Below are 24,699 nucleotides of genomic sequence, written 5' to 3'. Positions count from 1 at the left end.
GCAGATTTGTGCAATGAAAGAGTAAATACAGAGCAATCCTTTATGCTTTTCCCCAAGCTTCCACAGTCAACAACCACCGCAGTTAAGATGTAAAATATTCCGATCACCACACAGCTTCTGTCACTCTTTTCTACCTCTCCACTCGTTCTCTCACCTGTCCTGTGAACCACTGGCAATCTCTATTCTGCCATCCATTCCTATGACTTTGTCATTTTGGGAATGTAAGAGAAATTGAATGACACAGTGTATACTATTTTGAGCTGTACAAATAAAAAAATAATCTATTGTAAGGCTAGAGAGAGAGCTCAGTGATAAAGGTGCTTGTCTGCAAAGCCTAAGGACCCAGGTTTGATGCCCAAGTACTCACGTAAAGCCAGATGCACAAAGTGGTGCATACATCTGGAGTTTGTTGGCAGTGGCTAGAGGCCCTGGAATGTCCACACTCATAGTCTCTCTTTCCTTCTCCCTCTCTCTCTCTCCTTGGAAATAAATAAATAATATTGGAAACTTTGCTGAAGAGGGGGCAGAATGATTGTAAGAGCCACAGGGAGGGAGGGAATATCCAGAGGCATTCCTCCCACACAATGACTGACTGCTGCTTTCACACCTCATATCCCACAAGCCCCTGGGGAATACCAGCAATCCTACTGAGGAGAGCCCTCAGTGGAATGGGGGCAGGGAGGAGGAAAGTGATGGTACCAACACATGATGCGTCCATACAGTTTTCTACTTAATAACACAATAAATGAGCAAAATAATTCTATTATATGGACGTACCAAAATTGAAGACTTATTTTTATCATAGCGTATAATACTTTGGACCTCCAATTAGATTGTTGATAGTATCACTTAAGTGTTCCTTTTCATTGTCCTATAATATAACATGATAAAATATACCACAGTTTAAGTATTCGCCTTTTGAGGCACATTTGAGTGTTTTCTATGTAGGTGCCATTATAAATAAAACTCTGAGAAATGTGTGTGTTTATTTTGTATAAATATGTTTTTACCTATCTGGGGTATATGTCCCAGAATATATGTTGGAACCTATGGCTAAAACAAGGTTTCTTGTATAGAAAGCTGCCAAACTAGTTGACAGACTGGCCATGCCATTTTAAAGTACCATCAGCCATGCATTTGTGACCAAGCTTTTCCACCTCCCTGGCCAGCCTCATCAGCTGTTCATCTATTTGTGCTTTACTTACTTCGTCATGTTTTAATCATCACCTCTGCTTCCTTAAGTTTGGACACTGCTGTAAATACAGAATGCTAAGTCACTGGGCATTAGGTTGTATTTTCATTTTTTATACTTTTTCCCCAAAAACAGCTTGGGATACTTCATAATTCTTCTTTCCAACATGTAGGCTTTTTAAAACAAAATAGTATTTATTTATTTAATTGAGAGAGGAGGACATAGAGAGAGAATGGGAATTCCAGGGCCTCTAGCCATTGCAAACGAACTCCAGATGCATGTATGACTTTGTGCACTTGCCTTCCATGAGTACAGGGAATTGAACCTGGGTCCTTTGGCTTTGCCAGCAAGTGTCTTAACCTCTAAGCCATTTCTGTACCCAGAAGCAGGCTTTTTATTTACATTAATTTTTATTATTTGATATTTTTTTCTTGTTTTACTGATTTGATTAAACTTTTGTTTCCAATCCCAGGGGAAAACTGTCTTTGGCTCCCCATTATGTATAATCATTCTGGGTGGTTTTTTCATGTGTGTGTGCACTTTAAAAAATTATTTATTTGCAAGGAGAGAAAGAAATAGAACCTGAGCCTCCAGCTGCTGTAAATGAACTCCAGATGCATGCACCACTTTGTTCATCTGGCTTTGCATGAGTACCGAGGAATCCAACTCTGGTCATTAGGCTTTGCAAGCAAATGCTTTAACCACTGAGCAAGCTCTCCAGCCCTGTGTATTTCTTTTTAATCAAGTAAAAGAAGTTGCCCTCTCTTTCTGCCCTGCCAAGAAATTCTATCTGGAATGAAGTGTTGAACCACTTTTCCAGGGCTGCCATAATAAACTCCCACAAACTGGATGGAGTGCATAACATAGATCTACTTCCTCTAGAGGCCACAGATTCAAATTGGGGAGATAGTACTGTCTTTGGTGTACAGATGGCTCTCTTGTTTTTATGTCATCAGGTAGTCTTCCCCTGTTGGCAGCTCTATTCTATCTTCCTCTTCTGCTGAGGACACCAGCCAGTTTTATCCTTGATATTAATGATTTGTTTCTTTTCTCTTCTCACTTACTAAACATATGTCAATGCTGTGTTTTGTTTTTTTTTTTTCTCAAACTGTACATTATGTTTCCTTGATTTTTGCTATTGTTTTCCAAATTTCATTTCTGTTTGTTTTGGTCTTTAGGCATATTATTTCTTTCCTTCTACTTATGTTGTGTTCATTTTGGCATTTTTCTTATTTCTTTAAAAGGCAACTTAGATTACTGATTTGATATTTGATTATTTTCCTCTTTCCTAATGTATTCATGTGATATTTTTAAAATTTCCCATCCAGTGTTTCTTTAGCTGCTCATTACATGACTTGAGTTGCTCAATTTACATGTTATTCTACTTCTTTTTTTTCATGACCCTTAAGAATTACTCTTTGATACATGGATTATTCAAAAGTATGCTTAAACTTCAAGTGATTATGGATTTTCTCTATTGTACTTGTTCTTAATTTTCAGTTGGATTTCCAGTCCATTATGATCTCAAAATATTATATGCATTAAGTTCTGACAAATTTTTGGAAGTGGATTTTTTGGCCAAGGAAGGATGCATTTAGTCTTGAGAACTATTCCATCAATATCTTTCTTAAATGTGCATTCTGTTGTTGTAGGGTAGAAGGCTTCTATGTATTAAATTAAATAATTTTGGCTGATACTGCCATTTTTTTTCTCTATCTTTTCTGTTTTTTTTTTTCTAGTAGTTTTGATGTTTATTGAGGAGGTGTCCTCAGCCATAATTGCAGATTTGTCTGTTTCACCTTTCACTCCTAGTGAATACTTCTTATTATTCAGTGTGTGTGTGTGTGTGTGTGTGTGTGAGAGAGAGAGAGAGAGAGAGAGAGAGAGAGAGTAGCAGTAGTAGTAGTTGGGATGTGGTATGTGCATGGTGTCTGTGTGTGTGTGTGCATATGTGTAGCAATACTAGTAGATGAGATGTATGGGGGGTGTATCTATGTGGGGGGGATGTCATGTCTGTATGGTGTATGTGTGTGGTGTTTGCACTTATGTGTGAAGATTCAGTGTACTGTGTGTGCACTGAGGTCAAAGGAGAATATTGCATGTTCCTCTCTATTTCTCATCCATTTATTTCCCTTCAGATGCCATCTCCTCAGTGATTACGTAGCTTGCCAAATTCATAAACCCCATCAAGTTCCTGGTCCCTGCTCCTCCATAGGACTGAGGTTATAGATGTGTATGGTCATGCCTAGCGACTTACATAGGTTCTGGGGATTCGAACTCAGTGGTCTCAGACCCTTTCAGGCCATTATGCTTGCACAGAAAACACTCTGAAGTGCTGAGCCATCTCTCTAGCCTTCCTCTTATTTTTTGCATCATGAAATTTAATGTGCTTTTGCTTGGTGCATGTAGATTAAGGATCAATACTTTTCTTCTGGGGACAAAGTGCACCTGTCCAAGATATCATTTGAAGTATGATTTCGGCTTTCTATTGTCTGCTGGTTCTGTTAGGCCATCTGGTTTCTGTAGGCAGGAGAAAACTATCTCTAAACCATAGGAAAGACATCTCTTGTTAGTGTCAAAGCCACTCTGGGTCCACTGCCACATGTCACTGAGTAAACTGTTTTCTCCAAATAGAGAAAGGAGTATCTGACCTATGAAAGCTAGAACTCTTTAGGCAAGGTCACTTATAAATTAAATTTTAAAGATAATGAGAATCTGAAATCAATATGGAACTTTTCTTCTGAGACATTACAAAGTCCATAGATTTCCACAAAACATAACTATTTCAAAAGAGATTTCATTAATGCCAATAAAAATGAGAGAGAGAGAGAGAGAGAGAGAGAGAGAGAGAGAGAGAGAGAGAGATCGTGCTCATTATATCTTCTTTTCTGTGGAGAAAAGGGTACTCACTTGAATAAGAGATTCAATTGTTTTCAGGTCACTTATTACATCATTCCAGTTGGCCTCTGTTTTCGGCAGACCTGTACTGATACAGCTGAAAGAAAACCACAGAGTCAAGCAATATGGGGAAGCATAATATTGTCTTATTGAACACTAGACAAGCACTTAAGATTTTTTAAAACTGTGACCAGTGAAAAGGTTAGTATTATCCCTTCTCTGCACATTCAACAGCCTTATAGATGAACTAAAACGTCAACTATGGAATACAACCTGATGCTTCAAGCTAGCTCAAAGGTTATCCAGTCTCAAAGATCAGAGGAAAACCAGTTGGTAGTACATTTTGTAAGTAACCTGGTACAATTTGTCACAAGGAAACACAGTGTCTGAGCTGTGGTAGTGCTCAGTCACTGTTCTTGAATGGATTATTATTTTCTTTAAGTAGAGCCCCGTAGGTGAAAAATCTTAAGCAGTAACTATTTTCTTAGGACAACTCTGAGAGTCCATGTTCCTGTAATGGTGTTCAGGCTATGCACACAAGAGCTTTCTTCATATGCACTGCAGACTACCTCAGTAAGGAAGAACCAGCATATATTCGTTTTGGAAACAAATTTAGTTTAATATCCAGACAAAGACACTTATCTTGATCAGTGACTGTGGGGTAATTCTTAGAATTTCCAGAAACACAGTCATTCTCAGATAGTTCTTGTACAAAGTATGACAATTAGAGCCCAAATATCAAATAAGCAGATTTACCCTCACCACAAGGGCATCCAGAGAGGAAAGGTAAGCTGGGATTCAGTCTTTTTAGCAATAAATAGGGTACCTTTGGTGCATATTTAGTTCCAACTAAGTAAAGAAATATGTTACTAGGCATGGAAAACTATTGTTTATGAGGCTAACAGAAGACAGAATAAAGAAACAAATATTTTACACATAATAGGCATAAGAAAACAAGCTCCATGTCAGAGAGAGATAACAAACAGTAGAAATGCATCTTAAATAACTACATTTTGTCTGTATAAACCAGGCAGGATGTTGATAAATGGGATACCTTCTGCTTTAGTTTCATAGAAAGAAGCTTAATTTTTTTTTTTTGGATGAAGGATTACTCATCAGAAATATCATCAGGATATGAAAATGCTGAGTAGCTATCATCAAGTCTCTTAATCATCTTATAGTCTCCCACCTCTCCCACCAACACAGCGTGGACCTCCATAGTCTCCCACCTCCCCCACCAACACAGTGTGGACCTCCATAGAACCCTATCTATTTCACCAAACAGTGTGGGCCTCCATAGTGTTCTGCCTATCCTTCCTAAACAATAGACCTCCATAGTCTCCTACCTAGGCTACTCACACACCATGAACCACCTCCATAGTCTCCTAGCTACCCCACCCACACAGTGACTTTCATAGGACAGACATTAAGGCACTCCCATTATGGCCATTTACATGATTATATTTGTGAGTACAGAAGAAATTACCCCAAAATGAAGACTTGTATGCCAGCCTCGGTTAAAAAATGACTGTTTAGAAGTAAACACAGGATGGAAGTACTGTTCATATATGATTTCTGAAAAAGGCAAGATAAAAAAAAATACCTTCAGCTCAAAACATGTAAAATCACATTTTATTGTCCAGAAATGTAAAGTTAACATTATTTCACAATCAATGTTATTTATCAGAAATAGTAAAACTATAATTTATCTTATCTGTGTTGTTTTGTTTTTTTCCTAATCTCCAATTCTGTGCCTGTGCACAAAATTCTCCAATACTGTTTCTTCAGATATAGGTCAAAGATAAATTAATAAAGTTTACATTAATGATTGATACAAATACTCATTCTTCCATTTGACTTTTTCTTTTATCACTGAATTCCTCTGAGACTTTGCTCTTCTTTAGTAGGCCCAGGTGCTTTATAAAGTACAGATGAGTAACACAATGTAATATCAGTATACTAGTTGTAAGTTAATTTCATGAATCTATATGAAAATAAAAACATACTATTATCATGTAGAAAAACTGGAAAAAAATTGACCAAAATGCTGTTTTCATTCATAAGAGCCCTTATGTACATTTTTTTCTTGCTAATGTAGAAAGATAATTTATCTTAGAAGTTCCCAGTTTTGATACTTTTGCCTGACTCTTTTGTTTTGCCAAAGCTTTTATATTTTCAGAAAGCAGACTGAGCTGCCACCTCCACCACTCAGGGTCTGCACTGCATTTAGTTTCTACTGCAAAGATGCATAATGCCCTGACCCTGCTCTCAAAGACTACACAATTCATGGATAGAGGCACATCCGGAGAACAAAACAGAGTGTGATAAGTGAAATGATTAATTTACAATGACATCCAGATCATAGCAAGATTGTTAATCTTGTTTTCAAGCACCTATGTTACTTATTTCAAAATAAGGAAAATGCTCATATGAACAGGCATCTGTGACATCTTCCAGTATGTTTGCAGGATAATCATATAACTTATTATGAAGTATCTGAGAAAAAAAATATTTTTAAGAAAAGCAATATGCTATTTTCATCTACTTTTTCCTTACCAAAATTCTCATTACTTAATGCCCAGGTAAATCCTTAAGTATTGAAGAAGAGCTGCTATTTGGAAGGGTCTCCAGCAGCCATCCATCGAGAGGAACTCCTAGAACACAGTCTGGGGTAAAGGATGATCCATTAGGAGCATAAGTGGGCAAGCTGGGAAGAAAGGAAGGGAACTGATATTTATTTAAAAATAGACTTTTTTGGGGGGGGTGTGGAGAAATGGCTTAGCAGCTAAGATGCTTGCCTGCAAAGCCTACGAACCCAGGTTCGATTCTCCAGGGCCCACGCAAGCCTGTTGCACAAGGTGGCACATGTATCTGGAGGCATTTGCAGCTTGAGGCCTTGATGTGCCCATACTCTTTCTCTCTCTGCCCCTCTATCTCTAATAGGTAAAATAAAATATAAAAACATATTTTTGTTGGGTACTCTATGAGTTCCTGAATATGCATCACATTCACTCACAATACTGCTGGAGATAAGGAGAGCAGCATCCGGGTCATCTGCTCCAGCTCCTCAGCAATGACATGACAGGCAGCACTTGGGAGCAGGCTGGCCTGGTTATAAAGAATGACACCTTTTCTCCTGTTATCTTCCTGGTCTGTCAAAGTTCAGAGCAGTGTTGGTGAGAATCGGGTGCATCAAATACCTAGAATCATATAACTGCTGACTAATCATGTAATGAACCATAGCAGTAGCTACTTAGAATAGACATCTCACAGTCTTTGAGGTAATTAATTTAGAAATTGTTTGAGGATCTAAATAACCCAGATTTATTTTCTTTTCTACTTGACAGTACGGAAAAATGTCATGATAACATTCCTGCATTCAACTCAATTTCATTAAAATATTCATAACCAAATATATATAAGATATAATAAATCTGCTATCTTTTTAAAAACAAAGCATATCAATTGATCTCATATATAGATTAAAATCTGTGGCATACCACAGTATCAATACTCAATGCAATTTTCATTAGCTAGAGCAACTAAATTATCGTTTTCAGAATTATACATATATATGGTTGCTGCAAAAGTCAAACTTTTAGAAAAAAAATCTATCCATGCATTAAACAATACAGCATAAGGCTACATGATTGGAGATTTTTTCCACAATAATATATTAAAATTAAATTCCCCCATTAAATATCATCTAAGTGACTCATTAGTTTGTTTACATAAAGAAGTTAAGTTTCTGTCATAAATAATTTCATTTCATATTCATTCTATTTATCCACATTATGTTACTTCTTCAAATTTCTTATAGGTTCATGATTCTCTTTGTAATTTTATCCAATGCCTCTAATCTTCCCTGTGTTTTTAATCGCTGTATCCCAAATTCTACATTGTTCAAAAACTGCCACTTATTAACTTGGGAGTAAGTATGCTAACAATGATATAATTTTTAAATTTTTCCCATAAAGCCTTAGAAAAATACTTTATTAAATAACATGATTTCACACTTAGATTCTTCTAACAGTTATCCCAATGGAGTTTTCTCTGCCTTATCTAAGTACACCCTACTACATATGGAGAAGAGTAAGTACTTTACCCAGAATGCTCCAGAATAGACTGCAGTTGCCAATCATGAAGAAATGCAATAGGAAATGTCTTCAGATGCTTCTACCAAAATACAGATCCTGTAATCCAGAGTGGAAACAAGGAGCAGGTTACAGCTTTGATTGAAACTTGGAAAAATACTTTCACATGGCTTGCTGAGCAGAGAGTGAAGAATCTGGCATTTACACACAGTTTTGTAAGCCTGCACATCCCTCAGTTCAGTGGACAAGTAGCTTTCCTAGAATTCACAAATGTGGGAGCATGCTGAGAAAGAAATCAGGAGAAAAATTCCATTCTCTTAGGAATAAATTTAGCCATGGAGGCGAACGATGTCTACAATGAAAACTTTAAAACAATAAAGAAATGTGGGATGATGCCAAAATAACTGCCAGTCTTATGAATCAGAAGAACAAAAGTATATTTAAAAAATGGCTTCATAGGCCTGGAAAGAGGACTTAGCAGTTAAGGTGCTTGTCTGCAAAGCCAAAGCACCCAGGTTTGACTCCCCAGGACCCACATAAGCCAGATGCACAAAGTGGTACATGCATCTGGAGTCCGTTTGCAGTGGCTGGATGCCCTGGATTGCTCATTCTCCACCCCATTCTCTTTCCCTCCTTTCGTTATTCTCTCTCATATAAATAAATAAATACATAATGTTTCTAAAAAGAAAATGCTACGTTGCTGAAAGCAATGAATATACTATCACCATGAAAATCACAATCACATTCTTTATAGAAATAGAGGAAAAATAATCCTAAAATTCACATGAGTAAAGGTATCAAATAAGCTGAGGGATCCTGTGCAAAAAAGAATAATGCTGGAGATATCAGAACATTTGATTGCAAATTATTTTATACAGCCATTATAACAAAAACAGCATGGTACTGCCACAAAAGAAATACATACACCAGGGGAGTAGAAGAGCAAAACCTTAATCCACACAGCTATAAACACTTAATTTCCCACAGATTCAAAAGCATATATCAGAGAAAAAACAGTCTGTTCATCAAATGGTTCTGGGAAAAGTTGACACCACATGTAGATGAATAAAATGAAATCCCTATTTCTCATCATATATAATAGCCAGTTCAAATGGGTTAAAATGTTAGTGTAAGACCCAAGACTCTGAATCTGCCAGAGGATATAGGTACAGTAGAGGACTTTCTGACTCCCAAGGCTCAAAATAATAGAAAGAATAGATAAATGAGAATGCTTAAACTTTTGCACAACAAAGGAAACCACCAAGTGAGATAGATCACATGCTAGAAGAAAGTCTGTTTTAGGTGTGGCATTAGTGTCTAGAATATATAAAGAAACCTCCAAATTAGACACCACAAAAACCAAATAACCCAATCAATAATTGGGCAAATTAAATATAGCCTCAAGTAATGAAGTAAAGTGGGTAATAAATGTATGAAAGAAATCTTATATATCATTAGCCTTCAGATTAACTAAATCAGAATTATGGTGAGGGCTGGAAAGATGGCTCAGTAGTAAGGACATTTGCCTGCAGAGACTAGGCCCACGGGGTTTGATTTCCCTGCACTACATAAAACCACATGCACAAAGTGGCACATGCAGCTGGAGTTCATTTGCAGTGGCTAGAGGCCCTGTCATGCCCATTCTCTCTCCCCTTGCAAATAAATATTAAATATGATATTTAAAAAATAAAAGAAAGATTCCACTTATTAAGAGTGGGTATAATTAAGAAAACAAACGACAAATGCTGATTGGGGCGTATGGATAGGAAACAGTCATCAGCTGCTGGTGGGAGTTTAGCATATCATTGACACTGCTGAAATCCATGTGGCAGTTACTCACTAAACCAAAAAATTAAAAACTTAATCCAGATCTACAACTTTTGAGGATACACCCAAAGGAATTTAAGTCATACCATATGGCTACCCACACATTTTTGTTTATTGGTTAGAAAATTTTATTTATTTTTATTTATTTATTTTTTTAATTTATTTTTATTTTATTGATTTATTTATTATGGCCAGAGAGGGGGAAGAGAGAGAGAGAGAGAGACGGAGAGAGGGAGGAAGAGAGAGGGAGAGAGAAAATGGGTGCTCCAGGGCCTCCAGTCACTGCAAATAAACTCCGGATGCATGTGCCACCATGTGCATCTGATTTACATGGGACCTGGAGAATCGAATCTGGGTCCCTAGGCTTCGCAGGCATGAGTCTTAACTGCTAAGCCATCTGTCCAACCCAAAGTTACCCATTCTTCATAGTGATTCAAATAACATGTCCTCCAGGAAGACCTGTGAAAAAGAACAGAATGTCACGGGTAGATCTTTATGTTACTCCCTTAGAAAAACTCTGAAACCACTTGCTCTTCTCTGCTTTCTACTTGCTGGATAGGCAACAGTTCCCATTGAATCCTCTAACTATTCCAGGCTGCCTATCACTTGCAGGTTACAGTGTGGCATGAACACTGAAGTGTCATGCACTATCTTATCACCTGTGATCAGTGAACTAAAAAAAGAAAGCATGGCTTATAAGACTAAAGTTAGCACTCGTTCCCAGACAAAGAACAAAAGGAAGACAGAGAAAAGGTTAAGTGAGCTTCATTGAAGTAAAAGAAAGTTAAGTAGGCTTTTAAAAGGGCAGGGCAGGTATGCTGGAAAAACCCAGTTGCCTCCAGTCAAGTTCGAGGGTTTTATTGTAGGTGAGAGTGACTCAGGCTTCGGGTGCAAACACTCACCACAGGCAAAACCAAGCTCTGCTTTTTTGGCCGTTCACATTCATGATTAACATAGGAAATGCTGCTGGAAGCAGAAGTTATTCACCTGCACTGTGTGGAATGTGATGGCAAAAACACGCGTGGAAGGCCTGCTTTGCCCACTCAGGTCTAGTGCCACTTGCAGAAGGTTACATTGCAGCTGTTTACACCTCATGAGAGATGGGCATATGCATGGCCCGAGAATGAGGCTGTGTGTTTTAGAGAGAAATAGGCTAAGCAAATCTCATGCTACTGGTTCACATCCTCTGACAGTCACGACTGAGAAAATATCAAATGATATTTTATTGCTGTTGGTTTGTTACCTTTCTGGTCAGTCGGAAGCTACTTAAGGGTTTTCCATTATTTAATGAAAGAAGAGAGCTGGTTTATCTTTTCACTTTTCAGTGATTTCTGAGTCTTTTCTGTTGATTTTCCTCATTCCCTGCCCAACCTGCACTCCCTCCATGATTGTTTACCTGACTTTCAGCAGTTCATAGTCCCTAGTCACCTCACTAGTGAATTCATGTGGTCACTTTCCTCCTCAAATTCCTGAAACCACCTTCCACTATCACTCTCTGTTCATAACACTTTGTCCTAATTTATTGAGAAAACTGTAGTAATGCTTGTGAGCTTCCTCCTACTGGCTCTCCCTACTTGTTTGCTGGCCCATACTATGCCCAGTGTTCTCAAAATTATAACTCTGTCCTTACTTTGTTCTGTGTTTTTCCTTTCATATTCCATTCGTTACTATTTTAAAAATGTATAATTAGGGACTAGGGAGAAGACTCAAGATTTAAAGTGCTTGCTTACAAAGTCTGCCATCCCAGATTCGATTTCCCATTTACCTACATAAAGCCAAATGCATAAAGTAGTGCATACAACTGGAGCATGTTTGTAGCAGCAAGAGATCTTGGTGTGCCTATTTCTATACACACTCTCTCCAAATGAGTTAACAGCTAAATGAAAAAATGAAATATATAATTAACTTACATATGTTTTCTTTGTTGAATCTTTCCCCATAAAATGAAGGTTCTTAATCCTTGATGGAGCCCACGGTCATACAAAAATGTTTATCTCATAACAAGTTTTCAACATATGTTTGCTAAGTGAATCTAAGAAATTAAAAATAAATGAAGAGATCCAGGCATGATGGCACACACCTTTAGTTGCAACACTCAGGAGGCCAAGTAAGAGTATCGCTATGGGTAGAATGAGACTCTATTTAAAAAATAAATAAATATTTGAGAGAGGGCTTATGTTTGGATGGGCTACAAGAGGGCCTACACATGGGCTGGAGAGATGGCTTAGCAGTTAAGCACTTGCCTGTGAAGCCTAAGGACCCCGGTTCGAGGCTCGGTTCCCCAGGTCCCACGTTAGCCAGATGCAAAAGGGGGCGCATGCATCTGGAGTTCGTTTGCAGAGGCTGGAAGCCCTGGCATGCCCATTCTCTCTCTCCCTCTATCTGTCTTTCTCTCTGTGTCTGTCGCTCTCAAATAAATAAATAATTTTTTTAAAAAAGAGGGCCTACACGTATTAAACTCTTTATATATAAGAAAAGGAAGGGTTATTTCATTTGTCCTGGAGCTAACTTACTCTCCATTGGAGAATCTGCTTCTCTTTTTCAGATAGATGCAGATCCTAAGGAGAGAGCCACCCCATCATACCTCAAAAGGGCCCTGGCTGAAACTAAGGAAAATTGGCAAAACAAGCAAGGGGGCTGTTTGCCTGATGAACCAGATACCAGCACAAGGGGGAAGGAGACCAACACAGAGAAAAATCAACGCCAACCAAATCAGAGAGCCAGAGCCCCAGAAGCCCCCAACACCTCATCACTGAAGCAGACCAAAAATGAACCCAACATGGCTCAGGGAAATTTTGCGGAAGAGGGGGTGGAAAGAATGTCAGAGCCACATGTTAGGTCAGGATATGCAGAGACATTTATCGTACCAATAACTGTGGGCTAACTCCACAATGCACAACCCATATACCTCAACAAGGAGGGGCCAATGGGGAGGGGTAGGGCACGGATGAGCCTACTAATGGTACCAAACTGCCTGTATTTGCTGAATAGAAAACTAATAAAAATAAATAAATAAATAAATAAACAAACACAAAAATAGATAAATACTATCCCATTACTTCCATTAGCACAACCTGGTGAATCAAGCCTTTCACACATAGGTCTTTGGGAGACATTTAAGATCCAAAATATAGAAACCTATTTTGTGGAAGAAGTAGAGTTTTAGTACCTGTCACAAGCATGTATAAGACCTGCTTTTAAACTCTTTGAGAGGGACATCATTGTATTACTCATACGTATGCAAATTATTCTGTAGTAACCTGCACTTCTCAACCACAGAATTAGTGAAAAAATTTCCATGTCCCTTCCCATGCTTAACGGGATTAGGAGGTCAAATGATGTTGACTATATCTTTGGTGTTTATCTGAAGCATGTGTTTTAATTCTCACAGCTTCTGTCTCTTCACTGTAACATAAGAGTAATATATTTCTCCCATAAAGATATTGTTAGGATTTAATGGTATAGCATTTGTGAAATAATTTTGTAAACCTAAAGTGTCCAGTAAGCAATATTTCTTCTAACTGACATTATTGTCAATAATAATAATTATTCTTTAGTTAACCTCTAGACTTGCTCCCCACTAAAAAAAGAAATCTTTTACTCCCTCAAGTAGTTTTGGTCCACAAGAATTATGTACACACCTGCAGGGAGTAGTGAGTCATTTTCTTTTATTTAAAAAAAAATTATGTATTTATTTGAGAGAAAGAGAAAACCACTGGGCTTGCCAGGACCTCTATCCACAGCAAATGAACTCCAGACACATGCACCATCTGGCTTATGTGGATATTCAGAAATTGAACCTGTGTGCTTTGGGCTTTGCGGGCAAGTGCCTTAACTGCTAAGGCATCTCTCAAGCCCAAGTCATTTTCCTAACAATATATGAAAATAGTAGTAGATAACAGTGGACAAACAAAAGGAGAAAGTGGAAACAGTTTTCTACAATGGGTCAGATAATAAGTATTTGAGGCTTTGCAAGTTTGGGGGCCTTGGTCATAATACCTTCTGATAGCCACTGTAATGAAAGCAGCCATAGATGACACATAGATGAATAGTTTTGGCTATTCTCCAATTCAGTTTTATTTGTCAGAACAGGTGGCTGGTGCCTTTCACTCACCAGCCACCTGGTTTGATAAACAAACACTCAGTTTGCTGATAACCACTGTTTCCTATAAACCTCTTAATCAGGTAATTTACACATAACCAAGAAAGTAGTCTCTTTAAATGTCTCACATCTTGCTGTCACTGATTTATGGGAACTTTTACAGTAATTTCTTTCAAGATACTTTCCATGGACTATGATATGAAAGTTTCAACTAACTTTCCTCCCATATAATCTACATTCAATATTAAGATTGAACATGAGCCATTATCAACTAACATTTCCAGGGTTTATCAGTAATTTTCAAAAAACAGTTCCCACAAATAAGAAAATTGGCATTTCATTATCTTATAAAGCAATGGAACTCACTAATAGGCCTTACTATGATTTCACTGTGACTTGACCTTCAAAGGTTCATACATTAGAAGCATGAACTACAACTTGGGTGCATCAGTTGCTTTCTCATTGCTGTGAACAAATACCTGACCAGAAGCAGTGTATGGACGACAAAGGGTCTAATTCTGCTTACAGTTCCACATGGCAGACTACTTCATGATGGGGATGGCAAGGCAGTCATGAGCAGAAAGCTTATGTCACCTCTTCACATCAATAAGGAGGAAGTAGGGAATTGGAGAATTGCAAGCAGGACTGAGCTGAAACACCTCAAGGGCCACTTCCAGTAATACACTTCCTCCAGCAGGGCTCCACTTCTTAAAGGTTCCATAATCTTCCCAAGTGGCACCACTACATGGGGATTAAGCTTTCAAACAAATGAATTGATGGGGGAATTTTATATGCAAACTGCTATGGTGGTATTATTAAAAGATGTTGGAGGAGTTAAAGGATTGCTTGGGGGCTAAGGCACTTGCTTGCAAAGCTGAGGACCAGGCTTGATTCCCTAGTACCCACCTAAGCCAGATGTACATGGTGGTGCATGTGTCTGGAGTTCATTTGCAGTGGGTAGAGGTCCTGGCATACCCACTCTCTTGCTATTGGTCTCTTTCTCTCTCAAATAAATAAATAAAAATGAAATGCTTTTTTAAATTATGGTGGAATATTTAAGCAGTGGGGCCTAAATAAAAGGGGTTATATAATTTTGCACATGCACTTGGAAGGGATTAATACTATTCTGGAGAGACCCCAGTTTATTCTTGTGGGAGTAAGTTATCATAAATGAATAAGTGTGGCTTCTGAGTCTCTTGGTATATAGTTACATATGATCTCTACATTCTTAAAATACCATTTCACCTAAAATAATTAATTATAATCTAATATATATTATATTTAACATAAAAGTTATAATATATATTATATATAAACACATATATTATATAAATGAACTAACAAAGTTATTAAAACATGACCAATTACTCAATTATGTTAATTTGATCATTGATTTGTTCAAACTAGAATTCAGTTAAATATATTTATACATTTGTATAATATAACTTCAAAGTACATAGCCAATAAAATTTTAGCTACCTTAGTTGCCATAACCACCCCAGAATTATTAACTAAACATATAAAGGTAGTTTACATACATTATATATACACATATACATCTCTATGTGTACACACACGCAAACACATATATAACAGAAGGTAGATACTATAGGTATTTAAACTGGACTCTAGTAATAGTTCTATAAATCTTTATGCTACTTAGAAGATACTCAAAAGAATTCTAAGGTGCAACTATTATAAGTATATTCAAGAAACATAATGAGGTCATGGTCAGATGGTTGAATGAAATGAAAAGTAACAAAAAGAACTCAATAGATTTCTTAAATAAATGGAAGAGAATCAACAAAACAACTCAATCTACAGCAGAGTGAACTCAAAGAAGACATGATCAAATTCATGAATGAATTGCATTAGAATTCAAAAAGGGATGGAAACATTGAAGAAAAATCTTAAAAGGCTCCCAGAAAACCTCACCAACAGAATAGATCATGTGGAGGACAGACTCTAAGGGCTTTGTTTTAAAATATATGTATATATATGTTTTGAGAGAGACAGAGAATGGGCACATCATAGCCTCTTGTCACTACATACACACTCCAAATGTGTGCATTACTTTGTAAGTCTGTGTTTATGTGGGTACTGGGGAAATGAACAAACAAGGCTGACAGGGTTTATAAGCAAGTGCCTTTAACTGCTGAGCCATTTCTCCAGCTTCCATCAGGGCTTTAGATCAAGACACAAAAAATAGATTCAGAAAACAAAACCAATGACAAGTTCAAAAGATAAAGAATGTAGGAACCGAACATGAGAGAAATGTGTGGCACCTTCAAAAGACTGACTTTCAAATCATGGTCATAAGATAAGGGAAAGGTTTACAGGCCAAGGACATACAGAACATCTTCAATAAATTCACAGGAGAAAAATCATCCAAATGTTATGAAAGGCACATCCAGGTACGGAAGACACACAGAACACCAAATAGACAGGAGCAAAGAAGAAATTCTTCATGTGCCATTTAATTAAAACACTAGACACAGAAAAATAGAGTTCTAAAAACTGCAAGAGAAAAAACAGCTCATCACTTACAAAGGTAACCTCATCATAATTGCATCTGACTTTTCAATGGAAACTCAACAACAGAAAGGGTTTAATGGAGTTATTTTGAATTTTGAACAAAAACACATGGCTTCCAATTTAAACTATAATAGAGGATGAAAGGAAAACTTTCCATATAGAGAATATTGCATGGAATACTTTGCACTGAAAAGAATAAACATACTCAAAGGCCAAAGGAGGGGAAAAAACACTAAATAAAATATTATCAGATGTGAAAGCAAATTGAGATCAAGAAAATTCCAGACTCCTCAAAGTCTTCAACTTGACAGTGATTAACTCAATCTCTCAATTATATCAACTCTGAATATCAATGAACTCAACTCCCTAAGATGGGTTAACGGATTGAATCAGAGACCTGGGTCTATTCTTCTGCTGTCTTCAAGAAACCCACCTTACCAACACATATAGATACAACCTTAGGGTAAGAGCATAGAAAAGGATATTCCAAGCAAATAGAAATACGAACAACAGCCATGGCTATAGTAATACCTGACAAAACAGATTGTAAACCAAAGTAATCAAAAGATATAAAGAAGGCCTCTTTGTACTCATCAAGGGAATATTTCAATAAGAGGATAATGCAATCATAAAGATATGTGCACCAAGCACAGGAGCACCAAATTTTATAAAGCAAAACATACTAGACAATGCATCATACAAAAATCTCAACATAACAATAGGTAAAATTAATACACCACTATCATCAATACAGAGATCATCTAAGCAGAATATAAATAGAGAAACAATGAAACTAAACACCATAAATCAAATGGATTTAACAGACACCTAACAGAACATTCCATCTAAACTCTACAGAGCACATAACTCTTGTAGCAGCTCATGGAACAGCCTATAAAATAGATCATATATTAGGACATAAAGCAAGTCTCCAAAAATTTAAGAACACTGACATAACTCCCTGTATTATATCTGACTATAATGCAATAAAGCTAGAATTAACACCAAGAGAAACAATAAAAACTACACACTTCCTGTAGATTGAACAACATAGAGTTGAACAGTGGATAGGTCATTGAGGAAATCAAAAAGGAGATCAAAATTTCTGAGAACTGAATGGCAATGAAAACTCAACATATCAAATCTTGTGAGAAACAGTGAAGATCGTCTGAAGAGGGAAGTTTATAGCTCTAAATCCCTAAGTTACAAAAATAGGGAGATTTCAAATAGACAATGTTCCTTCTGAAGGCTTTGGATAAATAAGAACAATTTAAACTGAAAAGCACCAGATATAAAACTTCTCACTAGTCTTTGGCTAAAAGAGGGGTTATGTACATTAAATTCTTCCTAGATTAATAATGTGTATCCCATTTAAACTATGCTGACTTCACTCTGCATTGGAGAATCTGTTCTTCATTCTCAGAAGGAAGCAAGACTAGAGGAGATAAACTACCCCTCACACTTCAGCCAAGCCACTGCAGCTACAGAGGAACGGGGAGACGAGCAAGAGTGCTGCTTCCATGCTGAACCTGATAGTCAGCACAGGGTGAAGGAGACGGACACTGAAGATACTCAACACCTACCAAAGCAGAGATCCAGATGCTTCTAAGAACTCATCAATGAAGTAGACTTAAAATTCACCAAACATGGCTCAGGGAATTTTGTGAAAGAGGGGGCAGAAAGATTGTAAGAGCCATGGTAAGACATCATGCCCAGAGACATCCCCCACCCCCAATAACTGACTGCTGTTCCTACAATGCATAAACCAAAAACCAATAGGGAATACTTGCAACCCCAATAAGGAGGGACCCCAATGAAAAAGAGGGTGGCAACACATGATGTATCCATATAAAACATGTTGTTAAGAATAACAATATTTTGGGCTGGAGAGGTGGCTTAGCGGTTAAACGCTTGCCTGTGAAGCCTAAGGACCCCGGTTCGAGGCTCGGTTCCCCAGGTCCCACGTTAACCAGATGCACAAGGGGGCGCACGCGTCTGGAGTTCGTTTGCAGAGGCTGGAAGCCCTGGCGCGCCCATTCTCTTTCTCTCCCTCTATCTGTCCTTCTCTCTGTGTCTGTCACTCTCAAATAAATAAAAATTTATAAAAAAAATACTTATAAAAAAAGAATAACAATATTTAAAAGATTTCAAAAATCATATATCAAAAAAAAGTCCAAAATATTAAATATCAGGGCAGAAATAAATGAATTAGAAATGAACAAAACAATTTTCAAAAAAATAATGAAGAAAGAGCTGGTTCCTTGAAAAAATAAATAAGGTCGGGCATGGTGGGCACACCTTTAATCCCAGCACTTGGGAGGCAGAGGTAGGAGGATGGCCAGGAGTTCGAGGCCACCCTGAGAGTACAGAGTGAATTCCAGGTCTGCCTGAACTAGAGTGAAACCCTACCTCAAAACAAACAAACAAAAAAAGAAAAAGAAAAAAATAAATAATATTGGTAAACCTCTGTCTAGGCTGATCAAAAGAAAAAAGGGAATAGTCTAATGAAAAAGATGTTACAATAGAGACAAATGAAATTGAGAAAATAATTAGGACATATTTCTAAAACCTAGTCTACCAAACTGAAAAATCTGGAAGACATGGATCAATTTCTTGACTTTTAAAGCTAAGCATTAAAGAGATAAATTACCACAAGGTGTGGTAGTGCACATCTTTAATCCCACTCCCAGGAGGCAGAGGTAGGAAGATCACGATGTGTTTGAGGCCAATCTGAGACTACCTACATAGAGAATTCCACGTCAGTCTGTGTTAGAGGAAGACCCTACCTTGAAAAGAAAGAGAAAGAGATAAATGACCTAAATAGAGTTATAAAATCTTTTTCCCTATTTTTATTTACCTATTTATTTGTAAGCAGAGAGAGACAGAAGGAGAAGAGAGAGAGTGGAGGGGAGCACACCAGGGATTCCACTGCAAATGAACTCCAGTTGCATACGCCACTTTGTGCATTTAGCTTTACATCGGTACTAGGGAATTGGACCCAGGTCATTAGCCTGAAAGTGCTTTAACTGATGAGCCATCTACCCAGCCCTAGAATTATGACATCCAATGAGATTAAAGGAGTGATTAAAAGCGTCCCCCCCCAAAAAAAAAAAAAAACTGTAGGCCCAGATTTGCTGCTTGCTTTTTTTTTTTTTTTTTTTTTGAGGTAGGGTTTCACTCTAGTCCAGCCTGACCTGGAATTCACTATTTAATTTCAGGGTGGCCTTGAACTCATGGTGATCCCCTACCTCTGCCTCCCAAGTTCGGGGATTAAAGGTTTGTGCCACCATGCCCAGCTCACTGCCAATTTTAACCAAGTTTTTGTAGCAGAACTACACCACTGATTCTCTAGTTGTTTCACAAAACTGAAAAGGAGGAAGTGCTCCCTGATTCCTACTATGAAGCCCTCATTACAGTAATATCAAAACTAGACAGAGACACAACAAGAAAAGAATATTATATACCAATATCCCTGAATTTAGAAGCAAAACTTCTCAAATAAAAGTCTTGCAAATCAAATCCAAGAACACTTTAAACTTATCATCCACCTTGATCAAGTAAGTTTTATCCTAGGGAATACAGGGATGGTTCAGTTTATGTAAATCAATAAATGTAACACACCATATAAATAGACTTAAGGACAAAAATCACATGATCATTTCAAAAGATGCAGAAAAAGCTTTTGACAAAATACAACATTGCTTCATGTTTAAAACGCTGGACAGTATGGGGTGGAGGGATTATATCTCAACATAGTGAAGGCTATATTCAACAGACCTAAAGCCCATATTCTACCAAATGGGGACAATCTTAAAGCATTCCTACTAAGGTGTGGAACAAGACAGGAATGTCCACGCTCCTCAGTGCTGAGTCATAACACTTGAAGTCTTAGCTCCAGCAATAAGACAAGAGAAACAAAAGGGATGCAAATTGGTAAGGAAGACCTCAAGCTAGCCTTTTTTGTAGATAATATGATCCTATACTTAAATGACCTAAAATACTCCACCAGAAAACTCCTAGAGGTGATTAATTCCTCAAACAACATGGTAGAACATGAAACCAACACACAAAAACCAATAGCCTTTGTATTTACCAATGACAAACATATAAAGAGATTGGGCAGTTTTTAAACCTGCTTCTTTCATTCACTTACAAATTAACCAACTATTTACTGGACATCTATTCATTGTCATTCACTTTCATTCTGAAGATAAAGGATTGAAAATAGCTAAAAGGACAACAAATACATATGGCAGTAATCGATCAATCACCAGTCAATGGAAGGTGTACTTAACTACTTAGGGGAAATGAAAATAGAGTAAATGGGAAAGCAAATGTTTTACATAAATTGGGCAAGAAAAATTGCATTAATAAGATGTCATTAAACTTAAACAAGACTGTGGACTTGGCTCAGTGGATCACATGCTTGCTATGTTGGTGTAAGTGCCTGAGTTTGCACTCCCAAAACCCACAAAAAGCCACGGTGCCTATGTCAAGAAGGGATATGCAGGCAGAGGATCTATCAGAAGCTCATGATCCAGCTAACTTGGCAAATGGAGCAGTGAATAATGAGAGACTCTGTTTCAAAGGACTAACACCCAAAAGTTGTCTTCTGACACACACACACACACACACACACACACACACACACACACACACACACCCCGAGAGCACTAAAATTAAGCACAGACCTGAAATAGCCATAGCAAACTGTAACTGAGGCATTGGCTGTCTAGGTACAAGAAGAAAACTCTGTAATATTGTTGAGGAGAGTTTGGTGTCAATGGCAAGGGGGCTGACTCAGGAGAACAGCGAAAGGAAGGGAGGTCGGTTACGGCAAAGTAGAGAAGGGGCCAGAGAGTATGCAATCAAGCGAGGACCTGTGATTCAACTGGGAAACCATGCGAAGCAAGTGAAGCACCAATTGCCTTATATTTTGCAGGCCTATGCAGGTTGTCATGTTGACAAGGGCACTTTTGTCACTAGCAGCACCATGTGGTATCCATTGTGCCACAAAGCCACATTTTTGTAGGCATTTTGTAGGCAAGCATTGCCACAGGGAGGCTGGTAGGAAGGCTGCTCTAATAACCGAGGGGAGAGAGCTGTATCTTTAGAAGTGCGAGGCTTGCTGTTGCACTGGAGACCAATTGTGAATGACAGGCATGGTGGATGACTCTGAACACGCTGGTGAGGGACGCTGGAAGGAAGCGTAACCACATATTTAGACAACGGAGGGTGTGAAAGGAGCAGCCCTATAGGAGTTGTCAGACTCTCAGTTTGGAAAATATTGTTTGATGCTTGTTATAGGTCTAGCTTTATCAAGATGCTGGAAAGTGAGTAGGGATTTGGGGTAGCTCCAGGCTGCAGATATGAATGTGGGAAGCACTTGCCTATGGTTGATTTGAAGGTCAGGAGTCAGGATGAGATCAAGAGGAAGAGGAAGATGGGGAGAAAGCTGGAGGACCAAGCCTTATTCTCATCAATTCCTTCACCCTTAGTCTCTCATGATCTAAAATACAAGTGTGTTGCCACTGATCTGCAATCACTCCACAACCTTGCCTCCACTTTCACAGAACCGCATGATTAAAAATATAACTCTGGGCCAGGTGTGGTGGTGCATGCCTTTAATCCCAGCACTCGAGAGGGAGAGGTAGGAGAATTGCTGAGAGTTCAAGGCCACCCTGAGACTACATAGTGAATTCCATGTCAGCCTGTGCTAGAGTGAGACCCTACTTTGGAAAAAAATAAATCCTGGTCAAGTCCACCCCGGTGCCTATTTTGACCTAATCCCTGTGTGAAACAGTGGCTAGAGAAATAGCGCCATGCTGAATGGTGAAACTCTTGTTCATTCATGACCTCTGACAGCAGGAGAATCATCCCTACCTGCCTCACATCCAGCTGTGTAGAAGTCAATTTTCTAGAATACTATCACCCCCTTCTCTTTCTCAAAACAGTACTTTCTCCGTCCTCACACAGAATACATTATTCACTTCTATTTTTTAAACAATGGTATTTATTTATTTGAGAGAAAGAGAGACAGAAATAGGCAGGGAAAGAGAGAGCATGGGTACACCAGGGCTTCCAGCCACTGCAAACAAACTCCAGACTTGTGCACACCGCCGTGTGCGTCTGGCTTGAATGGGTCCTGGGGAATAGAACCTGGGTCCTTTGGCTTTGCATGCAAGCACCTTAACCACTAAGCAATCTCTCCAGCCCATTATTCACTTTTTGTTTCACTGAAATAACAGGCCCCATCAGATGACTCCACCTTCCACTTACTTGTGTATCTCCATGTGTCATTTCCCCCTCTTAACCATGGATAAACCAGCCCTTGTCTGAGGTGAAACCACCCACTTATACACTAGAGCCTGTTCTTATCAAGCTTATTGCTCCAACAATTGAATCAATTATGCCGCACCTCACTAAATTTTATGACTCTATAGGATTATTCATCTCAGTGAGAGCTGTATACTATCATTTCTCATATCACAGACAGGAAAAAAAAAAAGCTTTCCACATATTAACTGCCTCCATATGCTGCCTGAGTTGCCCATTTTCTGTATAATAAAAATATAGTTATAAATTGTCTATATGTGCTACCCCCAACTCATGTTCAGACAAAATTTCTTTCTTTCCAAAATAGCCTCTAAAATATAACATTTGCTCAGTCAGTAATTAATTAATCAATTCAGTAATTAATTTGCACTTCTGTAATTAATAAAATCATCTTGGGAATTTGATAAACATAGGATGTATTTAAATAATTTAATCTCACTATCTAGAGTACCTTGCACATAAGGTGAATTTAATAAATATTTACTGCATAAATGAGTCATAATTCATCAATTTTCCCAGAAACAACCATGACAGTATTGATAATAGAGCAAGGATAAAATGAATAAGTATAAAGGATCCAGGAACGTATTGGTTTTATTCATTTCTGCTTAGCAGACATTTATTATTTCATATACATCTGGCGCTAGGGTCACAAAAGCAAATCACTACATTTTCTTTCCTTTAGGACATTATAGAAAAATGACACATACTTTCATTACAGAATTATACGATTTTTAGTTTAAAGAAAATATTCTACAGATGAGAAAAATAAATTAAATTAGAAGATGATTAAAGTTAGCCAGGCAATGAATGGCCAAAATGGCTTCTAGACAGAGCGGAAATGATGGGCCAAGGTATATGGTGACTAGAACCTGTTTATCTTATGGTTTGTACTATCAGGATAGTGAATGGTGCCATTATTTGACATAAGAAACAAGTCTAGTTTGAGAGAGATGACCCATTTGATACTGGCCAAGTTAACTTTGGAGGCCATTCGCATATCAAAGGAAAGGTTCTGGCATGTAGATGAATATAAAAGTTAGAAGATGATACAACATAAGGCAATGGCCCAAAACCACGAGTTGAGGAGAGGTGAAGCCAGAGGACATGTAAAAACAACATGGCAGAGAGAAAGAGAAGATGCACACACTTTAGCCTCTCTTCAGAGGATGGCTTCAGGGAAAGGTTCCTCCTGGTGGATTCAGGTTATGGGTCATGGCTAATATGATCATTCATCAAGCAATTACAGCATTCTTGTGTACCCTGGTAATGCACTTCTTTGAAAGTAAGCAGCATTTTTTTAATTTTAATTTTGACGTTTCCAAAATAGAATCACATATTCTGAATGCTCTCTATCCTCATTTCCAGAAAAGGTGTTATTAATGAGATTATGTTTCTTTAATAATTGAGGGTTTTTAAGGTCTCTGAGACTCATTTTTGCACATGAAGTACACTGGAATACGCCTTCGGGATTACTATGTAGGGGAGAGGGGAAGATGGCTAAATTATGCAGAGGCAAAAGAAAGAAAGTCGCCCATGCTGTCATTATAGCATGGCTCTGTAGAGCTCTGAAGTTGTCTTAAGTTGGGGCCAGGGTCTTCCATACTTCTAGTCAAGGTACACTGGAGGAAGGTGGTTCTGCAGGAGTACGTGTGACACTGAAGAAGAAGAGGTTATCCTACAGAGGACTGACATATGAAGTACAGGCTAGTATG

The 24,699-nt window shown here is 38.0% G+C and overlaps 1 protein-coding gene across 10 annotated transcripts in view; it reads right to left on the bottom strand.

Moving 5' to 3' along the window:
* Positions 1 to 24,699, bottom strand: part of Il15 (interleukin 15) — an 85,936-nt gene that overhangs the window by 5,584 nt on the left and 55,653 nt on the right. For 8 of the 10 annotated variants that reach the window (XM_045131526.1, XM_045131521.1, XM_045131523.1 and 5 more), the window contains 5 exons: positions 8,196 to 8,283; positions 7,107 to 7,242; positions 6,647 to 6,756; positions 5,577 to 5,665; positions 4,103 to 4,187 (listed from right to left, as the gene is read on the bottom strand). In XM_045131526.1, the coding sequence (XP_044987461.1) occupies positions 4,103 to 4,187; positions 5,577 to 5,665; positions 6,647 to 6,658 (186 nt within the window). In that variant the 5' untranslated portion in view covers positions 6,659 to 6,756; positions 7,107 to 7,242; positions 8,196 to 8,283. Of the gene's footprint in view, positions 1 to 4,102; positions 4,188 to 5,576; positions 5,666 to 6,646; positions 6,798 to 7,106; positions 7,243 to 8,195; positions 8,284 to 24,699 lie in introns of all 10 variants that reach the window. The other 2 variants (XM_045131525.1, XM_045131528.1) reach the window with 2 other exon arrangements.

The sequence above is a fragment of the Jaculus jaculus genome, chromosome 12 (genome assembly GCF_020740685.1).
Source record: "Jaculus jaculus isolate mJacJac1 chromosome 12, mJacJac1.mat.Y.cur, whole genome shotgun sequence".
Classification (NCBI taxonomy): domain Eukaryota; kingdom Metazoa; phylum Chordata; class Mammalia; order Rodentia; family Dipodidae; genus Jaculus; species Jaculus jaculus.
Note: the sequence above shows the minus strand (reverse complement) of the source record. Positions and strands in the feature narration are given on the sequence as shown.